The sequence below is a fragment of the Dendropsophus ebraccatus genome, chromosome 12, assembly GCF_027789765.1.
Source record: "Dendropsophus ebraccatus isolate aDenEbr1 chromosome 12, aDenEbr1.pat, whole genome shotgun sequence".
Lineage (NCBI taxonomy): Eukaryota > Metazoa > Chordata > Amphibia > Anura > Hylidae > Dendropsophus > Dendropsophus ebraccatus.
In genome coordinates, this window is record NC_091465.1 from 91,079,876 (window position 1) to 91,102,000 (window position 22,125).

A 22,125-nucleotide genomic window follows, 5' to 3' on the forward strand; every position below is an offset into this window, starting at 1 on the left:
CCCTCAGTAGTGGATTATAATAGGAGCATTTTGGGCGGCAGCCCGGGGCCCTGAGCTCCTGGGGGGCCCATGACCACCCAAAAAGGTTTATACTTTCAATGGTGTACTGTCTCCTGGCTACACTTCCGCCATGATTTGCAAAAAATCACAGTTTTTTTATGGCAGTTTTGCACAAATCAGGACATCATGACATTATCTATCCTGTACTATGAATGCCAGGCTAGTGCTGCCATAGTTACAGTGGGGTAGGGGGCCCAGGCTAGTGCTGCCATAGTTACAGTGGGGTAGGGGGCCCAGGCTAGTGCTGCCATAGTCACAGTGGGGTGGGGGGGCCCAGGCTAGTGCTGCCATAGTCACAGTGGGGTGGGGGGGCCCAGGCTAGTGCTGCCATAGTTACAGTGGGGTGGGGGGGCCCAGGCTAGTGCTGCCATAGTTACAGTGGGGTGGGGGGGGCAGGCTAGTGCTGCCATAGTCACAGTGGGGTGGGGGGGCCCAGGCTAGTGCTGCCATAGTCACAGTGGTGTGGGGGGGCCCAGGCTAGTGCTGCCATAGTTACAGTGGGGTGGGGGGGGCCCAGGCTAGTGCTGCCATAGTCACAGTGGGGTGGGGGGGCCCAGGCTAGTGCTGCCATAGTTACAGTGGGGTGGGGGGGCCCAGGCTAGTGCTGCCATAGTCACAGTGGGGTGGGGGGGCCCAGGCTAGTGCTGCCATAGTTACAGTGGGGTGGGGGGGCCCAGGCTAGTGCTGCCATAGTCACAGTGGGGTGAGGGGGCCCAGGCTAGTGCTGCCATAGTTACAGTGGGGTGGGGGGGCCCAGGCTAGTGCTGCCATAGTCACAGTGGGGTGGGGGGGCCCAGGCTAGTGCTGCCATAGTTACAGTGGGGTGGGGGGGCCCAGGCTAGTGCTGCCATAGTTACAGTGGGGTGGGGGGGCCCAGGCTTGGTTAACAGCCCGGGGCCTATGGGAAAGTTAATCCGCCCCTGGTTACCCTCATACAAAAACAATTAAACCCAAGAAACAGAACATAATAAACATATAAATAAATACAGAGTACAATAACTAAATAAACCTAAGAAACAGAATAAGGCTATGTTCACACTCATTCTGCCTGCCACAGCCTGACTATGGGAGAGCGTGTGCTCCTCCACTGCCGCCGCTCTCCGAATGTCACATGTCACATCTCTGAGCGGCAGTGAACAAACCCTAAGGCTATGTTCACACAACGTATGAGTCCGGCCATAGTTCGTACGCAGCCGTACATGTGCAGCTGAAAGTATGGCTGTGGGAAAAATAGACATGCGGCCGGATTGCGAACGTGCGGTTGAACCGCGAACATACGCCGGTAGTACAGTTCTGCTTCCCTAGCTTGTTTCGTAGCGATCTGAGGCAGGTCATTTACTTGGAAATCTTCGCCCAATAAAACCACACAGAACCTTTTGGATCGAAAAATCAAGTTCAATTTGGCTGAAATAAGTTCTCCGTACGGGACCGCATGGAAATCCACGGCCGTGAGTTGGAACATTTCCGTCCTCAAACAATGGTCGTGTTCATTTTTCACGGCACCGTATACGATCCAGCCGTAAGCTCATATGTAGTGTGCACTGTGCGGCCGTATATTGTATATTTTCAAGCGAACGCATCAACCTCAAAACTATGTGCGTATATTCCTGGTTCGCACTACGGCCGGAAAGATACGTAGTGTGAACATAGCCTCAGGCTATGTTCACACTACGTATGAGACCGGCCGTTCCGTGACTCCGGGTCACGGAACGACTGGTCTCAGCCCGGATCATAACGGCCAGTACTTAAGTACCGGCCGGATGATCTTTCCTCCATGGAGCTCTGATGCGTGCGCATCAGCGCACACCCGCATCAGAGCTTCCCATAGCACAGAGTGAAGTGAGCGGCCGGAGCCGCTCGCTTCACAGTGTGAACTGACAGTTCCTTCTGCGGACTGAATTCATTGAATTTCGTCCGCAAATATTGTTTGCGGCGCCGTATGGGAACCGGCCGGAGCGTATACGAAGTGTGAACGCTCCGGCCAGGATCCCATAGCAAATAATGCTATGTTCCACCCCGCAAATCTACGGCTGTAGTTCTGCGGCGAGAACTACGGCCGTAGATTTACGTTGTGTGAACATAGCCTGAGGCTGCGTTCACACTACGTATATTTCAGTCAGTATATGTATATTTCAGTCAGTATATTTCAGTCAGTATTGCAACCAAATCCAGGAGTGGATTAAAAACACAGAAAGGATCTGTTCACACAATGTTGAAATTGAGTGGATGGCCGCCATATAACAGTAAATAACGGCCATTATTTCAATATAGCAGCCGTTGTTTTAAAATAACAGCAAATATTTGCCATTAAATGGCGGCCATCCACTTAATTTCACCATTGTGTGAACAGAGCCTTTCTGTGTTTTTAATCCACTCCTGGTTTTGGTTGCAATATGAGGACCACAATACTGACTGAAATATACGTAGTGTGAACATAGTTTACACAGACAGATTTATCTGACAGATCTTTGAAGCCAAAACCAGGAACAGACTATAAACAGGGATCAGGTAATAAAGAAAGGCTGGGATCTATCCTCTTTTCAAATCCATTCCTGGCTTTGGCTTCCAAAATCTGTCAGATAAATATTTCTGTGTAAACGCACCCTAAGACAAAAAATTCAACAAAACTAGGAATAAAAGCTGTAATATCTGATGATAAAACGCGCGGCTCTAATAACACAATACAGGAAAGATAATGGAGAGGTAATAAATAGAGATGAGCGAGTACTAAACTGCTCGGGTGCTCGATACTCGAGACAAATATTTCAGTGAACAAGGTAAATGAGGCCGGCGTGGAACCTCCCAAAAATTAGGCCAGCGTTTGGTTAAGAATAGGAGGCGGAGGAGAAGAGGATACACAAAGAACCTTCATGTTGAGCTGCTTTCCCCGGGTGGACAGTTGAATTCAGGTGAAATCCAGGCTTTGTCAATTTTTATAAACGTCAGCCTGTCAGCGCTGTTAGTGGACAGGCGGGTGCGCTTATCAGTGATGATGGCACCAGCTGCACTGAAGACTCGCTCTGACAACACGCTAGCGGCAGGGAAGGCCAGCACCTCCAAGGCATAAAGCGCCAGTTCGGGCCACATATCCAGCTTTGCAACCCAGTAGTTGTAGGAAGCAGAGTGATTGGTAAGGACGTTGGTATGGTCAGCAAGATACTCCCTCACCATCTTCCTGAAGGCTTCCCCCCTATTCTGTCTAGACTGGGGACGGGTGACATAGTCTTGCTGGGGTGCCATGAAACTATCAAAGGCCTTGTAGAGTGTTCCCCTGCCCCTTGACACGCTGCCTGCTCCACCACTCCTCTCCCCCGCTCTTTGGCACACAGAACTACGTCCTCTGGCGCTAATTGTGTCAGATGGGAAGTACATTTTCAGCTTCTGCACCAGGGCCTGTTGATATTGATTCACTCTCATACTGCGTTCCTCGGCAGGAAAGAGTAGAAAAGTTTGGTTTGTACCGTGGGTCCAGGAGGGTGAACACCCAGTAATTGGTGTTGGCAAAAATGTGTCGCACGCGAGGGTCGCCGGAAAGACAGCCTATTAAATGGAGTCCATGTGCGCCAGGGTCCCAACACGAAAGAACTCCCTCTCCTCAATAGGCTGACTCTCAATTTCCTCCTCCACCTCCACCAACTCCTCCTCCTCAACCCATACACACTCAACAGCTAAGGACTTAGCATAGGTACTCTCTTCAGTCTGCTCCTCTTCCTTCTCTTTCTTCTCCTCCAATACGCGCTGATAAACAGACGTCAGGGTGGTCTGGCCAGTGGCGGACCTATCACTTGTGCAGCCGGTTCCACTGCACAGGGGCCCTGGGCAGCTGGGGGCCCCTCAGGCTCCAGTAAGCTGCAGGTCTGTAGTTGAGGAGTTAAGGCCCTATTCCACGGAACGATTATCGTTCATAAACTGGCTCCAACGACCGCACGTTAACAATAATCACTTCGTGGGATTGGTGTAAACGAGCGAACGACAAAGGCGAAATTGTTATACTGTCATTCAAAATTGTTTTTCAGCATGTTGAAAAAAGTTGTTGGTCTTTGAAAGATAATTCGCTAATCGGTTCGTAAAATTAGAAATCTTTCAATCGTTCGTAAAGAGGTTTAAAAAAAGTAGGTGTGTCGTATGGTCATGATCACCCCGGCAAACGTTTTAAAGGACCATGTAACGACCGCAAAATAATCGTTACACTACATAAATTGTTCACGTTATGTGTTATCGTTCGCTAAAAAAAAAATCGTTAAGTGATCGTTAACGAGCGGTCGGTGGAGCGAGTTTATGAACGATAATCGTTCCGTGGAATAGGGCCTTAAGTCCTGCTCCCTGCTATCTCCCTATGGCTGAGCTGAAGGGGAGTGGGGGGTCACTATGGAACCGGGGCTGATAGTTCCCAGTGCCTGGTCCACCTTTAATGACGTTCCTCCTTAAGAAATCCCCCCTCCCCCCTCTGTTCTCTCCCCTCCTGCTCTGACAGACCTCCTGCTTCCTGGGTTTTCAAGCAGATGTCGGCACAGGACGGTAAGGGCCCTATTCCACGGAGCGATAATAGGTCGAATCGGCCCGATTATCGCTCCGTGGAATAGAGACAACGATTAGCCGATGATATATTGTTGATATAGGTTAGGACCTATATTTGTCAGGCACCGACCGCGCACTGCTAAGTGGATTAGCGGTGCGCGGCCGGCGACTGACGATATACATTACCTATGCAGGGTGCAGGGTTCCTCTTCTTCTGCTTCTCCCCGAGTCCCGCACCCTCCTCCAGCATCAGGGCGGCCTGTCTCAGCTCACACACGTCGCACAGCAGTCAGTGAGCTGGCAGTTGCAAGCGCCTTTGCACTGCCCTAAGGGTGGCAGCATCCATGGTTGACTTGCAGAAATGCACACAAATGCGCCGCACCTTGGTGAGCAAGTCAGCCAAATTGGGGTAGGTCTTAAGGAACCGCTGCACCACTAGGTTGAAGACGTGGGCCAGGCATAGTACATGTGTGAGGCTGCCGAGTTGCAGAGCCGCCACCAGGTTTCGCCCCTTGTCACACACATGGTTTGAGGTTCCGCCAAAGATCGGTCTGTGCCGTGATGCCCAGTAAGAGCTATTAGGCGTTGTGCCTCTTGTCACCTAAGCTCAGCATTTTGAGCACTGCCCATTGGCGCCTACCCACCACACTGCTGATGCACCTAGCGCTACCGACTAAAGGCGAAAGGAGGAAGAATAGGAGGAGGAGGGGTTGGAGGAAGAGGTATAGAAGTCGTGAGAGACCGCAACCGAGGTAGGCCCCACAATCCTCGGTGTGGGCAGCACATGAGCAGAACCAGGGTCAGACTCTGTCCCAGCCTCCACCAAGTTGACCCAATGTGCCGTCAGGGAGATAAAGTGTCCCTGCCTGCCAGCACTTGTCTACATGTCCGTGGTTAGGTGGACCTTGTCGCTGACCGCGTTGGTCAGGGCACGGATGAGGTTATCCGACACGTGCTGGTGTAGGGCTGGGACGGCACACCGTGAAAAGTAGTGGCAGCTGGAGACAGAGTACCGAGGGACAGCCACCGCCATGAGGTTCCTAAAAGCCTCTGTCTCTACCAGCCGATAGGGCAGCATCTCCAAGCTCAGCAGTTTGCCTATGTGCACATTTAGGGCTTGTGCATGCGGGTGAGTGGCAGTGTATTTGCGCTTCCGTTCAAAGGTCTGCTGCAGGGACAGGTGAACGCTGCGCTTGGACACCTTGCTGGTGGGAGAGGAGCATAGTGGAGGTGAAGGGGTGCGTGTAGGGCGGGAGGCGCTCGTGCCTGGGGCCTGGGCGGGGGGACTGACAGAGCCAGCACGTGACACAGGGGAAGGAGCAGGGGTGCGACTTGCAGTCACTGAACGGCCTTGGTTCCACTGAGTGGGGTGTTTAGCACTCATATGCCTGTGCATGCTGGTAGTGGTTAGGTTGGTAGTGGTGGTGCAGTGGCCCAGAACAGGCTATCTGTTCAATAGTTTCTGAATCTCAATCTGTTCTGGTAAGGCTGTGGTCCACTGCAACTGTGTGTTGTGTAAGCCCCTGCAGTATTCAGGTTTTGTCATTACACCCATGTCTCATGTATATTTCACTGTATATGCCTGATGGTGATAATGCAAAGGCTGGTGATCACGTGACCGTGCCCTGTTGCCATGGTACCCCCAATAGCCGTCGAGCTTTGGCTGGGGGATACCATGTGACTTCCTGCTGTACCTCGATCTATCTCCTACCACAGAGGGGATAGGTTGTGTGTGTGAGACTCCTCTTCACCTTCAGAAGAGGAGCCTCGGTGTGCTCTGCTGCTACAGTCCACTGGCTGTGTTCCCGTCTCAAGATTCTCATCTGGGTGCCGTTCTTCAGTCATTCCTCTCATCATCTTCTCTAATCATCAACAGCAAGTATTCATCTCAGTTCCATTCCACCCAGCATCTCTTCCTCAGTACCACCAGTACTACCCTTATCATCCGGCCCGCTCACCTACAGCCTATTGCAGCATCACCCTTACTTATCCAGGTTTACTGTATCCCCGGTTGCACCCGGAGAGACTGTTGCTATTGGTTACCACCGTTACAATAAAAAGATCCTCACCGTTGTTTCTGAACCTTGGCATTGGTGTATTAATCGGTGCCCTGACTAAGGACAACGAAGAATCGCATGCCCAGCCTCTGCATGGTCAGGAGCCCGGTTCTCAGCTGTGTTACCCTTGCGCCAAAACCGTGACAATCCTCTGCTCAGCAGCTGCTCCGGTTCCTACCAGTAACTACACCTATTAGCAGAGTGGCCCCTAGGGGCCCTGGGCATCGCAGTGGCTCCTCTGCTGATCCTGGCGTGGCACACGTTGCACACTACAGTCCATTGGTCATCCGCAGTTTCTTTAAAAAACCTCCAGACTTGGGAACATCTAGCCCTGGCCACGGGAGTGTGACTCCTAGAAACAGTTGCTGATCTACTCACTGTGCCCCTGCTTCTCCCTCTGCCCACCCCTCTTCCTCTTCCAACCGGTCCTGCGGGTGAACTTGCCTCCCCCTCAGAAGCACGGTCTTCACTAGGCTTATCCACCCAGCTCGGGTCAGTCACCTCGTCCTCATCCACCAGCTCCTCACTCTCCTCCTCACTCTGAGTTACATCCATGACAACAACCTCACTGTCTGACAACCGGGTCTCATCGTCATCATCAGACACCTCTTCCAACTCCGCTTGCAGGTCCTCACTCTCATCACCCACTGACTGCCTGAGCTGCATAGTTTGGGCATCAGGACAGATCGACTGCTCCGGTTGCTCAGACTCAGGGAAGGGTCCAGAAAACAGTTCCTGGGAGCCTGGTGGTGGTGGTGGATGGAGGGGCCAGGCTGTGGGGAAGTAGGCTGAGCTAATGGAGCAAGGGTTCCTCTCCCTTGGGTAGCGTGGGCGGACTGCATGGAAGACTGGGTGGTGGATAAGTTACTGGACACATTATCTGCTATCCACGTCAGCACCTGTTCACACTGCTGCGGTTTCAATAGCGATGTACCATGAGACCCCGTAAGTTTCAAGAAGAAGCTAGGGAGTGAAAGTCTGCGGCGTTCCACTTCGCACTTCTCCCAAAACTGCTGTCAGTAATCAATTTGTCCTGTTGCTGACATTCTCTTGGCTGGTTGGAATCTGTAGATATAACGGGGGGGGGGGTGACATAACGGGGGGCTGATATAACGGGGGGATGTGTTATAACGGGGGGATGTGATATAACGGGGGGATGTGATATAACGGAGAAGATGTGATATAACGGGGGGCAGGATGTGATATAACGGGTGGCAGGATGTGATATAACGGGGGGATGTGATATAACGGGGGGCAGGATGTGATATAACGGAGAAGATGTGATATAACGGGGGGCAGGATGTGATATAACGGGTGGCAGGATGTGATATAACGGAGAAGATGTGATATAACGGAGAAGATGTGATATAACGGAGAAGATGTGATATAACGGAGAAGATGTGATATAACGGAGAAGATGTGATATAACGGGGGGCAGGATGTGATATAACGGGGGGCAGGATGTGATATAACGGGGGGCAGGATGTGATATAACGGGGGGCCGGGATGTGATATAACGGAGAAGATGTGATATAACGGAGAAGATGTGATATAACGGAGAAGATGTGATATAACGGAGAAGATGTGATATAACGGAGAAGATGTGATATAACAGAGAAGATGTGATATAACGGAGAAGATGTGATATAACGGGGGGCAGGATGTGATATAACGGGGGGCAGGATGTGATATAACGGGGGGCAGGATGTGATATAACGGGGGGCAGGATGTGATATAACGGGGGGCAGGATGTGATATAACGGGGGGCAGGATGTGATATAACGGGGGGCAGGATGTGATATAACGGGGGGCAGGATGTGATATAACGGGGGGCCGGGATGTGATATAACGGAGAAGATGTGATATAACGGGGGGATATGATATAACGGAGAAGATGTGATATAACGGGGGGATATGATATAATGGATAAGATGTGATATAACGGGGGGCGGAATGTGATATAACGGAGAAGATGTGATATAACGGAGAAGATGTGATATAACGGAAGGATGTAATATAACAGAGGGGATGTGATATAACGGGGGGCAGGATGTGATATAACAGAGGGGATGTGATATAACGGGGGGCAGGATGTGATATAACAGAGGGGATGTGATATAATGGGGGGCAGGATGTGATATAACAGAGGGGGATGTGATATAACGGGGGGCAGGATGTGATATAACGGGGGGCAGGATGTGATATAACAGAGGGGATGTGATATAACGGGGGGCAGGATGTGATATAACAGAGGGGATGTGATATAATGGGGGGCAGGATGTGATATAACAGAGGGGGATGTGATATAACGGGGGGCAGGATGTGATATAACGGGGGGCAGGATGTGATATAACAGAGGGGGATGTGATATAACGGGGGGTTTATATATAACACCTTACACTGCACCTGACAAACAACTATACCGGACATGCACAGCTCAATAATAATGGTGGGTGCTAAATGGTAGGCATACAAACCAATATAACTAAACATGTCACTTCTTTCGGCGGATAGCGGAATACGCCGGCCCATAGAATGGTGTCTATGGAGCCGGCGGAAAGGCTCGTGGCCGTGCGCGCGGACATACTGCGGAATTCCGCGGACATTATCCGTGAGAATTCCTTAGTATGATCCCACGCTTACACTGCCCCGACACCTTACACTTCACCGACACCTTACACTGCACCGACACCTACACTGCACCGACACCTTACACTGCACCAACAGGACACCTACATTGGACCGAGACCGACACCTACACTGCACCGACACCTACATTGGACCGAGACCGACACCTACACTGCACCAACAGGACACCCACACTGCACCGACACCCACACTGCACCGACACCCACACTGCACCGACACCCACACTGCACCGACACCCACACTGCACCGACACCCACACTGCACCGACACCCACACTGCACCGACACCCACACTGCACCGACACCTACACTGCACCGACGCCTTACACTTGGGCTACCCCAGCCCACATTGCTGCACCACCACCTCCCAGCACCCCAGGCCACGGCCCATGCAGATATGGACACGCATTTGCTGCAGACGGCAGGTTTTACTCTTCCATTGCAAAGGGTGAAATCTGCAACAAATTCACAGCAAATATTCATTACTTCTGCATGGACAGACGTACAATTACAGCACATGTGAATGTAACCTAAAGCCTTCACACACCATATATACAGCGCTGGAGGGGCAGCAATCTGGTATATACAGGGCTGGAGAGACAGCAGTCTGGTATATACAGGGCTGGAGGGGCAGCAGTCTGGTATATACAGGGCTGGAGGGGCAGCAGTCTGGTATATACAGGGCTGGAGGGGCAGCAGTCTGGTATATACAGGGCTGGAGGGGCAGCAGTCTGGTATATACAGGGCTGGAGGGGCAGCAGTCTGGTATATACAGGGCTGGAGGGGCAGCAGTCTGGTATATACAGGGCTGGAGGGGCAGCAGTCTGGTATATACAGGGCTGGAGGGGCAGCAGTCTGGTATATACAGGGCTGGAGGGGCAGCAGTCTGGTATATACAGGGCTGAAGGGGCAGCAGTCTGGTATATACAGGGCTGGAGGGGCAGCAGTCTGGTATATACAGGGCTGGAGGGGCAGCAGTCTGGTATATACAGCGCTGGAGGGGCAGCAGTCTGGTATATACAGGGCTGGAGGGACAGCAGTCTGGTATATACAGGGCTGGAGGGACAGCAGTCTGGTATATACAGGGCTGGAGGGACAGCAGTCTGGTATATACAGGGCTGGAGGGACAGCAGTCTGGTATATACAGCGCTGGAGGGGCAGCAGTCTGGTATATACAGCGCTGGAGGGGCAGCAGTCTGGTATATACAGGGCTGGAGGGACAGCAGTCTGGTATATACAGGGCTGGAGGGGCAGCAGTCTGGTATATACAGGGCTGGAGGGGCAGCAGTCTGGTATATACAGGGCTGGAGGGGCAGCAGTCTGGTATATACAGGGCTGGAGGGGCAGCAGTCTGGTATATACAGGGCTGGAGGGGCAGCAGTCTGGTATATACAGGGCTGGAGGGGCAGCAGTCTGGTATATACAGGGCTGGAGGGGCAGCAGTCTGGTATATACAGGGCTGGAGGGGCAGCAGTCTGGTATATACAGGGCTGGAGGGGCAGCAGTCTGGTATATACAGCGCTGGAGGGGCAGCAGTCTGGTATATACAGCGCTGGAGGGGCAGCAGTCTGGTATATACAGGGCTGGAGGGACAGCAGTCTGGTATATACAGGGCTGGAGGGGCAGCAGTCTGGTATATACAGGGCTGGAGGGACAGCAGTCTGGTATATACAGGGCTGGAGGGACAGCAGTCTGGTATATACAGGGCTGGAGGGGCAGCAGTCTGGTATATACAGCGCTGGAGGGGCAGCAGTCTGGTATATACAGGGCTGGAGGGGCAGCAGTCTGGTATATACAGGGCTGGAGGGACAGCAGTCTGGTATATACAGCGCTGGAGGGGCAGCAGTCTGGTATATACAGCGCTGGAGGGGCAGCAGTCTGGTATATACAGGGCTGGAGGGACAGCAGTCTGGTATATACAGGGCTGGAGGGGCAGCAGTCTGGTATATACAGGGCTGGAGGGACAGCAGTCTGGTATATACAGGGCTGGAGGGACAGCAGTCTGGTATATACAGGGCTGGAGGGGCAGCAGTCTGGTATATACAGGGCTGGAGGTTATATCATATCCCCCCCCATTATATCGACCCCCCCCGTTATATCACATCCCCCCGTTATATCACATCCCCCCCCCGTTATATCACGTCCCCCCCCCCGTTATATCATGTCCCCCCCCGTTATATCACATCCCCCCCGTTATATCACATCCCCCCCGTTATATCACGTCCCCCCCATTATATCACGTCCCCCCCGTTATATCACATCCCCCCCGTTATATCACATCCCCCCCCGTTATATCACATCCCCCCCCGTTATATCACATCCCCCCCCGTTATATCACATCCCCCCCCGTTATATCACATCCCCCCCCGTTATATCACATCCCCCCCCGTTATATCACATCCCCCCCCCGTTATATCACATCCCCCCCCGTTATATCACATCCCCCCCCGTTATATCACATCCCCCCTCCGTTGTATCACATCCCCCCCGTTATATCACATCCCCCCCCCGTTATATCATATCCCCCCCCCGTTATATCATATCCCCCCCCCGTTATATCACATCCCCCCCCCCGTTATATCACATCCCCCCCCGTTATATCACATCCCCCCCCCCGTTATATCATATCCCCCCCCGTTATATCACATACCCCCCCCGTTATATCATATCCCCCCCCGTTATATCACATCCCCCCCCCCCGTTATATCACATCCCCCCCCCCCGTTATATCACATCCCCCCCCCGTTATATCACATCCCCCCCCCCCCGTTATATCACATCCCCCCCCCGTTATATCACATCCCCCCCCCCCCGTTATATCACATCCCCCCCTCTGTTATATCATATCCCCCCCCCGTTATATCACATCCCCCCCCCCGTTATATCATATCCCCCCCCCGTTATATCACATCCCCCCCCCCGTTATATCACATCCCCCCCCGTTATATCACATCCCCCCCCCCGTTATATCACATCCCCCCCCCCCCGTTATATCACATCCCCCCCTCTGAATTACATTGTGAAGGTTATAACAACAGGGAAACAAGCTTGTCTTTCCAGAAGCTTCCAGCAATGATGATTTTATGTTGTGTGTGTACATATACGAGGAGGGATGGATGGAGGGAAGGGGGATATACAAGGAGGGGATGGATACAGGGAAGGGGGATATACAAGGAGGGGATGGATACAGGGAAGGGGGATATACAAGGAGGGGATGGATACAGGGAAGGGGGATATACAAGGAGGGGATGGATACAGGGAAGGGGGATATACAAGGAGGGATGGATGGAGGGAAGGGGGATATACAAGGAGGGGATGGATGGAGGGAAGGGGGATATACAAGGAGGGGATGAATGGAGGGAAGGGGGATATACAAGAAGGGGATGGATACAGGGAAGGGGGATATACAAGGAGGGATGGATGGAGGGAAGGGGGATATACAAGGAGGGATGGATGGAGGGAAGGGGGATATACAAGAAGGGGATGGATACAGGGAAGGGGGATATACAAGGAGGGATGGATGGAGGGAAGGGGGATATACAAGGAGGGATGGATGGAGGGAAGGGGGATATACAAGAAGGGGATGGATACAGGGAAGGGGGATATACAAGGAGGGATGGATGGAGGGAAGGGGGATATACAAGGAGGGATGGATGGAGGGAAGGGGGATATACAAGGAGGGATGGATGGAGGGAAGGGGGATATACAAGGAGGGATGGATACAGGGAAGGGGGATATACAAGGAGGGATGGATGAGGGAAGGGGGATATACAAGGAGGGGATGGATGGAGGGAAGGGGGATATACAAGGAGGGGATGGATGGAGGGAAGGGGGATATACAAGGAGGGATGGATGGAGGGAAGGGGGATATACAAGGAGGGGATGGATACAGGGAAGGGGGATATACAAGGAGGGATGGATACAGGGAAGGGGGATATACAAGGAGGGATGGATGGAGAAAAGGGGGATATACAAGGAGGGGATGGATGGAGGGAAGGGGGATATACAAGGAGGGATGGATGGAGGGAAGGGGGATATACAAGGAGGGGATGGATACAGGGAAGGGGGATATACAAGGAGGGATGGATAGAGGGAAGGGGGGTATACAAGGAGGGATGGATAGAGTGAAGGGGGATATACAAGGAGGGGATGGATACAGGTAAGGGGGATATACAAGGAGGGGATGGATACAGGGAAGGGGGATATACAAGGAGGGGATGGATACAGGGAAGGGGGATATACAAGGAGGGGATGGATACAGGGAAGGGGGATATACAAGGAGGGGATGGATACAGGGAAGGGGGATATACAAGGAGGGGATGGATACAGGGAAGGGGGATATACAAGGAGGGGATGGATACAGGGAAGGGGGGTATACAAGGAGGGGATGGATACAGGGAAGGGGGATATACAAGGAGGGATGGATGGAGGGAAGGGGGATATACAAGGAGGGATGGATGGAGGGAAGGGGGATATACAAGGAGGGGATGGATGGAGGGAAGGGGGATATACAAGGAGGGATGGATACAGGGAAGGGGGATATACAAGAAGGGTATGGATACAGGGAAGGGGGATATACAAGAAGGGTATGGATACAGGGAAGGGGGATATACAAGAAGGGTATGGATACAGGGAAGGGGGATATACAAGGAGGGATGGATGGAGGGAAGGGGGATATACAAGGAGGGGATGGATACAGGGAAGGGGGATATACAAGGAGGGGATGGATACAGGGAAGGGGGATATACAAGGAGGGTATGGATACAGGGAAGGGGGATATACAAGGAGGGATGGATGGAGGGAAGGGGGATATACAAGGAGGGATGGATGGAGGGAAGGGGGATATACAAGGAGGGATGGATGAGGGAAGGGGGGTATACAAGGAGGGGATGGATGGAGGGAAGGGGGATATACAAGGAGGGGATGGATGGAGGGAAGGGGGATATACAAGGAGGGATGGATGGAGGGAAGGGGGATATACAAGGAGGGGATGGAGGGAAGGGGAATATACAAGGAGGGATGGATACAGGGAAGGGGGATATACAAGGAGGGGATGGATACAGGGAAGGGGGGTATACAAGGAGGGGATGGAGGGGAGGGATGATGGGTAGGCTCTATACATCTGCATTTATGTTATTTTGGTTGGGTTGGGACTTGTAGTTCCCCTGATCAGGAATTCTTGCCCTGTGATTGCTGCAGCTGCAGATCCTTCTCATCACCAGTTATGCAGCACGGACGCTCCTGGCGCCAAAGTAACTAATATCGTAAATGGAAGGAACGGTAAATCCACCAAACACAGCGACTCCGTGACAGGTCCAAATATACGAGCCCTGAATCACCGAACCCCGGGAATCAATCCTGTCCCAATCATGTGATTACGGCAGCTGCATCTATAACCAGTGTGCTGCTATAACCTGGGTATATACTGTATATATCGGAAGTCCTTGCTTCCTGCAGCGGTCAGGCTGTACAACCAACACCGACCCATGCCGAGATCACTCCACAAAAAGAAATAAAATTCTCTATGTTTTATTGTATCTTTTTTACCTTTTCTTCTCCTCGTCATGCCTTTACTTTACCTTTTAGCTTTTTGTATGTGTAATATCTCTGCTGCTGTAACACACGGAATTTCCCATGGTGGGACTATTAAAGGATTATCTTATTTTATGTACAGCTGGTATAACCTGGGTATCGCCTGTATATAATATATATGTACAGCTGGTATAACCTGGGGATCTCCAGTATATAATATATATGTACAGCTGGTATAACCTGGGGATCTCCAGTATATAATATATATGTACAGCTGGTATAACCTGGGTATCTCCAGTATATAATATATATGTACAGCTGGTATAACCTGGGTATCTCCTGTATATAATATATATGTACAGTTGCTATAACATAGGTATGTCATCTGTATAGTAATATATGTACAGGTTATGTATTGTTTATATGATTTGTCAGTCATGAATAATGGGTATTGTCGTAGTGATTTCTTCTCACGTGACTTGTAACAATACACAGAGGCCTTGTCCCTTACAATAAGGTCTGTATTGTGTTATATGGGGGGGGGGGGGGGACTGGTACCAGGAGGAGACAGTGAAGGCGTACAGCCCGTCCTCTGCCTCCTCCATCCACAGACACCTGTTACTGCTCAGCATTAGAGATGAGTCAATTGCTACCACCCAGACCCCAGTCTGCTGTGACCGGCAGCTGAGGAAGATACATGCTGCCCTAGGGAGGCCTGGAAAACATGGAGACAGCCAAAAGTAACACACGTTACCTCATGACAGCCATAGCATACACATGTTACCTCCTGACAGCCATAGCATACACACGTTACCTCCTGACAGCCATAGCGTACACATGTTACCTCCTGACAGCCATAGCATACACATGTTACCTCCTGACAGCCATAGGATACACATGTTACCTCCTGACAGCCATAGCGTACACATGTCACCTCCTGACAGCCATAGCGTACACATGTTACCTCCTGACAGCCATAGGATACACATGTTACCTCCTGACAGCCATAGCGTACACATGTTACCTCCTGACAGCCATAGCATACACATGTTACCTCCTGACAGCCATAGGATACACATGTTACCTCCTGACAGCCATAGCATACACATGTTACCTCCTGACAGCCATAGCATACACATGTTACCTCCTGACAGCTATAGCATACACATGTTACCTCCTGACAGCCATAGCGTACACACGTTACTTCCTGACAGCCATAGGGTACACATGTCACCCCCTGACAGCCATAGCATACACACGTTACCTCCTGACAGCCATAGCGTACACATGTTACCTCCTGACAGCCATAGCGTACACATGTCACCTCCTGACAGCCATAGGATACACATGTTACCTCCTGACAGCCATAGCATACACATGTTACCTCCTGACAGCCATAGCATACACATGTTACCTCCTGACAGCCATAGGATACATGTTACCTCCTGACAGCCATAGCATACACACGTTACCTCCTGACAGCCATAGGATACACACGTTACCTCCTGACAGCCATAGGATACACATGTTACCTCCTGACAGCCATAGCATACACATGTTACCTCCTGACAGCCATAGGATACACATGTTACCTCCTGACAGCCATAGGATACACATGTTACCTCCTGACAGCCATAGGATACACATGTTACCTCCTGACAGCCATAGGATACACATGTTACCTCCTGACAGCCATAGCGTACACATGTTACCTCCTGACAGCCATAGCATACACGTTACCTCCTGACAGCCATAGCATACACGTTACCTCCTGACAGCCATAGGATACACCTGTTACCTCCTGACAGCCATAGCATACACATGTCACCCCCTGACAGCCATAGCATACACATGTTACCTCCTGACAGCCATAGCGTACACATGTTACCTCCTGACAGCCATAGCGTACACATGTTACCTCCTGACAGCCATAGGATACACATGTCACCTCCTGACAGCCATAGCATACACATGTTACCTCCTGACAGCCATAGCGTACACATGTTACCTCCTGACAGCCATAGGAGACACATGTTACCTCCTGACAGCCATAGCGTACACATGTTACCTCCTGACAGCCATAGCGTACACATGTTACCTCCTGACAGCCATAGGAGACACATGTTACCTCCTGACAGCCATAGCGTACACATGTTACCTCCTGACAGCCATAGCATACACATGTTACCTCCTGACAGCCATAGGATACACATGTTACCTCCTGACAGCCATAGGATACACATGTTACCTCCTGACAGCCATAGCGTACACATGTTACCTCCTGACAGCCATAGCATACACATGTTACCTCCTGACAGCCATAGGTCACACATGTCACCTCCTGACAGCCATAGCATACACATGTCACCTCCTGACAGCCATAGGGGACACATGTTACCTCCTGACAGCCATAGGATACATGTTACCTCCTGACAGCTATAGCATACACATGTTACCTCCTGACAGCCATAGCATACACATGTTACCTCCTGACAGCCATAGCATACACATGTCACCTCCTGACAGCCATAGCATACACATGTTACCTCCTGACAGCCATAGGATACATGTTACCTCCTGACAGCTATAGCATACACATGTTACCTCCTGACAGCCATAGCATACACATGTTACCTCCTGACAGCCATAGGAGACACATGTTACCTCCTGACAGCCATAGCATACACATGTTACCTCCTGACAGCCATAGCGTACACATGTTACCTCCTGACAGCCATAGCATACACATGTTACCTCCTGACAGCCATAGCATACACATGTCACCTCCTGACAGCCATAGCATACACATGTTACCTCCTGACAGCCATAGCATACACATGTTACCTCCTGACAGCCATAGCATACACATGTTACCTCCTGACAGCCATAGCATACACATGTTACCTCCTGACAGCCATAGCATACACATGTTACCTCCTGACAGCCATAGCATACACATGTTACCTCCTGACAGCCATAGGATACACATGTTACCTCCTGACAGCCATAGCATACACATGTCACCTCCTGACAGCCATAGGAGACACATGTTATACATTATTTAATATATAACCTGTAATGTATTTATATATATTTAAATAAGCGCTGCAGAATCTGTTGGCGCTATACAAATAAATATTATTATTATTATTAGGCAGGTTACATAGTACTGTCATATACAGCTCCAATAATACCGCCACATTAGTACTGTTATATACTGACTACATGATAGCGCCATATTGTTGTACCTATATAGTACACGCTGTCTCTAGAGGGGCGGCTGTAGTAGAGACATGTAGGAGGAGGTTTATGAGTCTATAAGCAGAAGCTTTTCTCGTTTCCCATAGCAACCAATCAGAGCGCAGCTTTCACTTTTCACTATACAAAATGTCTGCATGCTGGTTGCCATGGGTAACAAGGAAAACTTCTGATAAAACTGCCCCATAGTGTACATATATATCCCTGCTGTGACCGGGCGTCACACTGCTGGGGCCTACGTCCTCATGTCCTGACTGAGGGGCAGAGTGCAAGCTCTTGGGCTCCTGACAAGCAGCTGATCGTACTGTAATAATCTGAGTGATCAGCGGGACGTGCCGCCTGGTGTAGGCTGCGATTTCTTCTTTGTATATTGTGATGGAGCCTCTGGAGATGGTCTCATTGCCCCCCAGTGCTGCTCCCTGCCCCCTCCTCCACTACTGCCACCCCCCCACTGTCACCGCCACCCCCACACACACTGTTACCCCCCCCCCCACACACACACACACTGTCACCCCCCCCACACTGTCACTGCCACCCCCACACACACTGTTACCCCCCCCACACACACACACACACACTGTCACCCCCCCCCCACTGTCACTGCCACCCCCACAGTTACCCCCCCCCCCCCACACACTGTCACCGCCACCCCCACACACACTGTTACCCCCCCCACACACACACACTGTTACCCCCCCACACACACACACACTGTTACCCCCCCACACACACACACACTGTTACCCCCCCACACACACACACACTGTTACCCCCCCCCCACACACACACAGTTACCCCCCCCCACACTGTCACCGCCACCCCCACACACACACACACAGTTACCCCCCCCCACACTGTCACCGCCACCCCCACACACAGTTACCCCCCCTACACTGTCACTGCCACCCCTACACACAGTTACCCCCCCTACACTGTCACCGCCACCCCCACACACAGTTACCCCCCCTACACTGTCACTGCCACCCCTACACACAGTTACCCCCCCCTACACTGTCATTGACACCCCCACACACAGTTACCCCCCCTACACTGTCACTGCCACCCCTACACACAGTTACCCCCCCTACACTGTCACCGCCACCCCCACACACAGTTACCCACCACCCACATTGTCACTGCCACCCCTCCCACTGTCACCACCACCCCCACTGTTACCCCCCACACTGTCTCCGCCACCCCCTTTACACTGTCGCCGCCCCCACTGTCACCCCCCGCACACTTTCACTGCCACCCCGTCCCACACTGTCACCCCCCACAATGTCACCGCTCCCCACTGTCATTGCCACCCCCTCACACTGTCACCGCCACCCCCCTACTGTTACCGCTCCCCCATCACCACTGCCACCCGGCCACACACTGTCATCCCCCCCCTACACACACACTGTTGCCCCCCTCGCTGTTACCGCTCCCCCCCCACCACTGTCACCCCCCACACTGTCAGTGCTCCTCACCACCGCTGCCACCCTGCTACACACGGTCATCCCCCCCTACACACACACTGTTGCCCCCCTCGCTGTTGCCATCCCCCCACACTGTCAGTGCTCCTCACCACCGCTGCCACCCCCCCCCCCACACTGTCAGTGCTCCCCACCGCCGCCGCCCGCTCCTGACATTATCCGCTCCTCCATTACAGACCCATCTCCCAATTAGTAATTCCATTAATCTCCATTCTGGCATCAGGCAGCACCGCGCCGTCCTGAGAACGTCCCACTGTGCACGCTGGTGATGTCACTTAACCCCTTCATGCTGAACTGCCCGCCATGCCCTGGTGTGCCCTGCCATGATCTCTGTCGCTGCCCTGTGCCCATCCCCCACGTCCTCCATTAATCATGAGCTATGACCTTATGGCGGAGGTGGAGGTAACAGTTTTCCATACGGATGGCGCGGTGCGGTTTTCCTCTATGGCGGTGCAGTTAGTAATCCCGCTGATAATTGGTTGCGGTTGGCCGTTCACCTTTTTGGAACCATTTGCTCCATCTGAAAGTATTGGCGCGGTGTTTGCCGTGACGGAATATGTGGGATCCCCGGCGATCTGATTGATTGGGTGCCAGCCCGGCTCCACCAACACAACCTGATCACCTGACGCCAGCGGGCATCCTATGCGCCAGCCCCCGCATCCTGACACCCTGCAAGGAGAGGGTTAATGGCAGCGGTAGGATGCCAGATGATGCCACTGGTTACCATGATAATGTAGTCCACCCAGTATCCCTCCGCCATGCCAGCAGCACTCACCTGGACGCCCAGCAGCAGGATGCAGCTCAGACACAGCCAGCCGCTCTCCATTCTCGCCCTATCGCCCGTCCTGTCTGCTGCGATGATGCCGGAGCTGATGGCAGCTGTGGGGGGGGAGGCAGGCGTCGCTGGCAGCACGAGCGGCTGTCGGGGTCTCGCTGTCACAGGGGCAGCCAGCGCTCTATGTTGGGTATCTCTCGGAGCGTCTGTCTGATGAAGCCTCGTTCTGCTATACAAAGACACATCCCATCCCCCCTCAGCATCTCCTCCCCTCACCCTTCACTTCCTCCTCTCCCTCCACCTTCTCTCCTCCCAGGGAGAATTCAATCCAAGCAAGGGAAAAAAACGGCATGAAACGTTCAGTGTGAATGCGGAATAACGAGCAGCGAGATATTACCCCGGAGCAACAACCCCCAACAGGGGCAATTACTGAGTGAGGGGCAGAAACATCAGATCCACAGGGGCAATTACTGAGTGAGGGGCAGAAACATCAGATCCACAGGGGCAATTACTGAGTGAGGGACAGAAACACCACAGATAGGAGCCACAGCGAGAACATGATGTCACAGCGAGAACACGATGATGTCACAGCGAGAACACAATGATGTCACAGCAAGAACACGATGATGTCACAGCGAGAACACGATGATGTCACAGCGAGAACATGATGATGTCACAGTGAGAACACAAAGATGTCACAGTGAGAATACGATGATGTCACAGCGAGAACATGATGATGTCACAGTAAGAACACAAAGATGTCACAGTGAGAATACAATGATGTCACAGCGAGAACATGATGATGTCACAGTAAGAACACAAAGATGTCACAGTGAGAATACAATGATGTCACAGCGAGAACATGATGATGTCACAGTGAGAACACGATGTCACAGCGAGAACACGATGATATCACAGCAAGAACACAATAATTTCCCAGCGAGAACACGATGATGTCACAGTGAGAACACAAAGATGTCACAGCGAGAACATGATGATGTCACAGTGAGAACACGATGTCACAGCGAGAACATGATGTCACAGCGAGAACACGATGATGTCACAGCAAGAACACAATAATGTCACAGTGAGAATACGATGATGTCACAGCGAGAACATGATGATGTCACAGTAAGAACACAAAGATGTCACAGTGAGAATACAATGATGTCACAGCGAGAACATGATGATGTCACAGTAAGAACACAAAGATGTCACAGTGAGAATACAATGATGTCACAGCGAGAACATGATGATGTCACAGTGAGAACACGATGTCACAGCGAGAACACGATGATATCACAGCAAGAACACAATAATTTCCCAGCGAGAACACGATGATGTCACAGTGAGAACACAAAGATGTCACAGCGAGAACATGATGATGTCACAGTGAGAACACGATGTCACAGCGAGAACATGATGTCACAGCGAGAACACGATGATGTCACAGCAAGAACACAATAATGTCCCAGCGAGAACATGATGATGTGACAGTGAGAACACAAAGATGTCACAGTGAGAATACGATGATGTCACAGCGAGAACATGATGTCATCACAGCGAGAACATGATGTCATCACAGCGAGAACATGATGATGTCACAGTGAGAACACAAAGATGTCACAGTGAGAATACGATGATGTCACAGCGAGAACATGATGTCATCACAGCGAGAACATGATGATGTCACAGCGAGAACATGATGATGTCACAGTGAGAACACAAAGATGTCACAGTGAGAATACGATGATGTCACAGCGAGAACATGATGATGTCACAGTGAGAACACAATGTCA

At 51.7% G+C, this 22,125-nt stretch overlaps 1 protein-coding gene across 4 annotated transcripts in view; it reads right to left on the reverse strand.

The window, feature by feature from the left end:
- APLP1 (amyloid beta precursor like protein 1) overlaps positions 1-20,569 on the reverse strand; it is an 88,801-nt gene extending 68,232 nt beyond the window's left edge. For all 4 annotated transcript variants that reach the window (XM_069948869.1, XM_069948868.1, XM_069948865.1 and 1 more), the window contains exon 1: positions 20,327-20,569. In XM_069948869.1, coding sequence (XP_069804970.1) covers positions 20,327-20,377 — 51 coding nt within the window. In that variant the 5' untranslated portion in view covers positions 20,378-20,569. The remainder of the gene's footprint in view (positions 1-20,326) is intronic.
- Between the last annotated feature and the right edge of the window lie 1,556 nt (positions 20,570-22,125).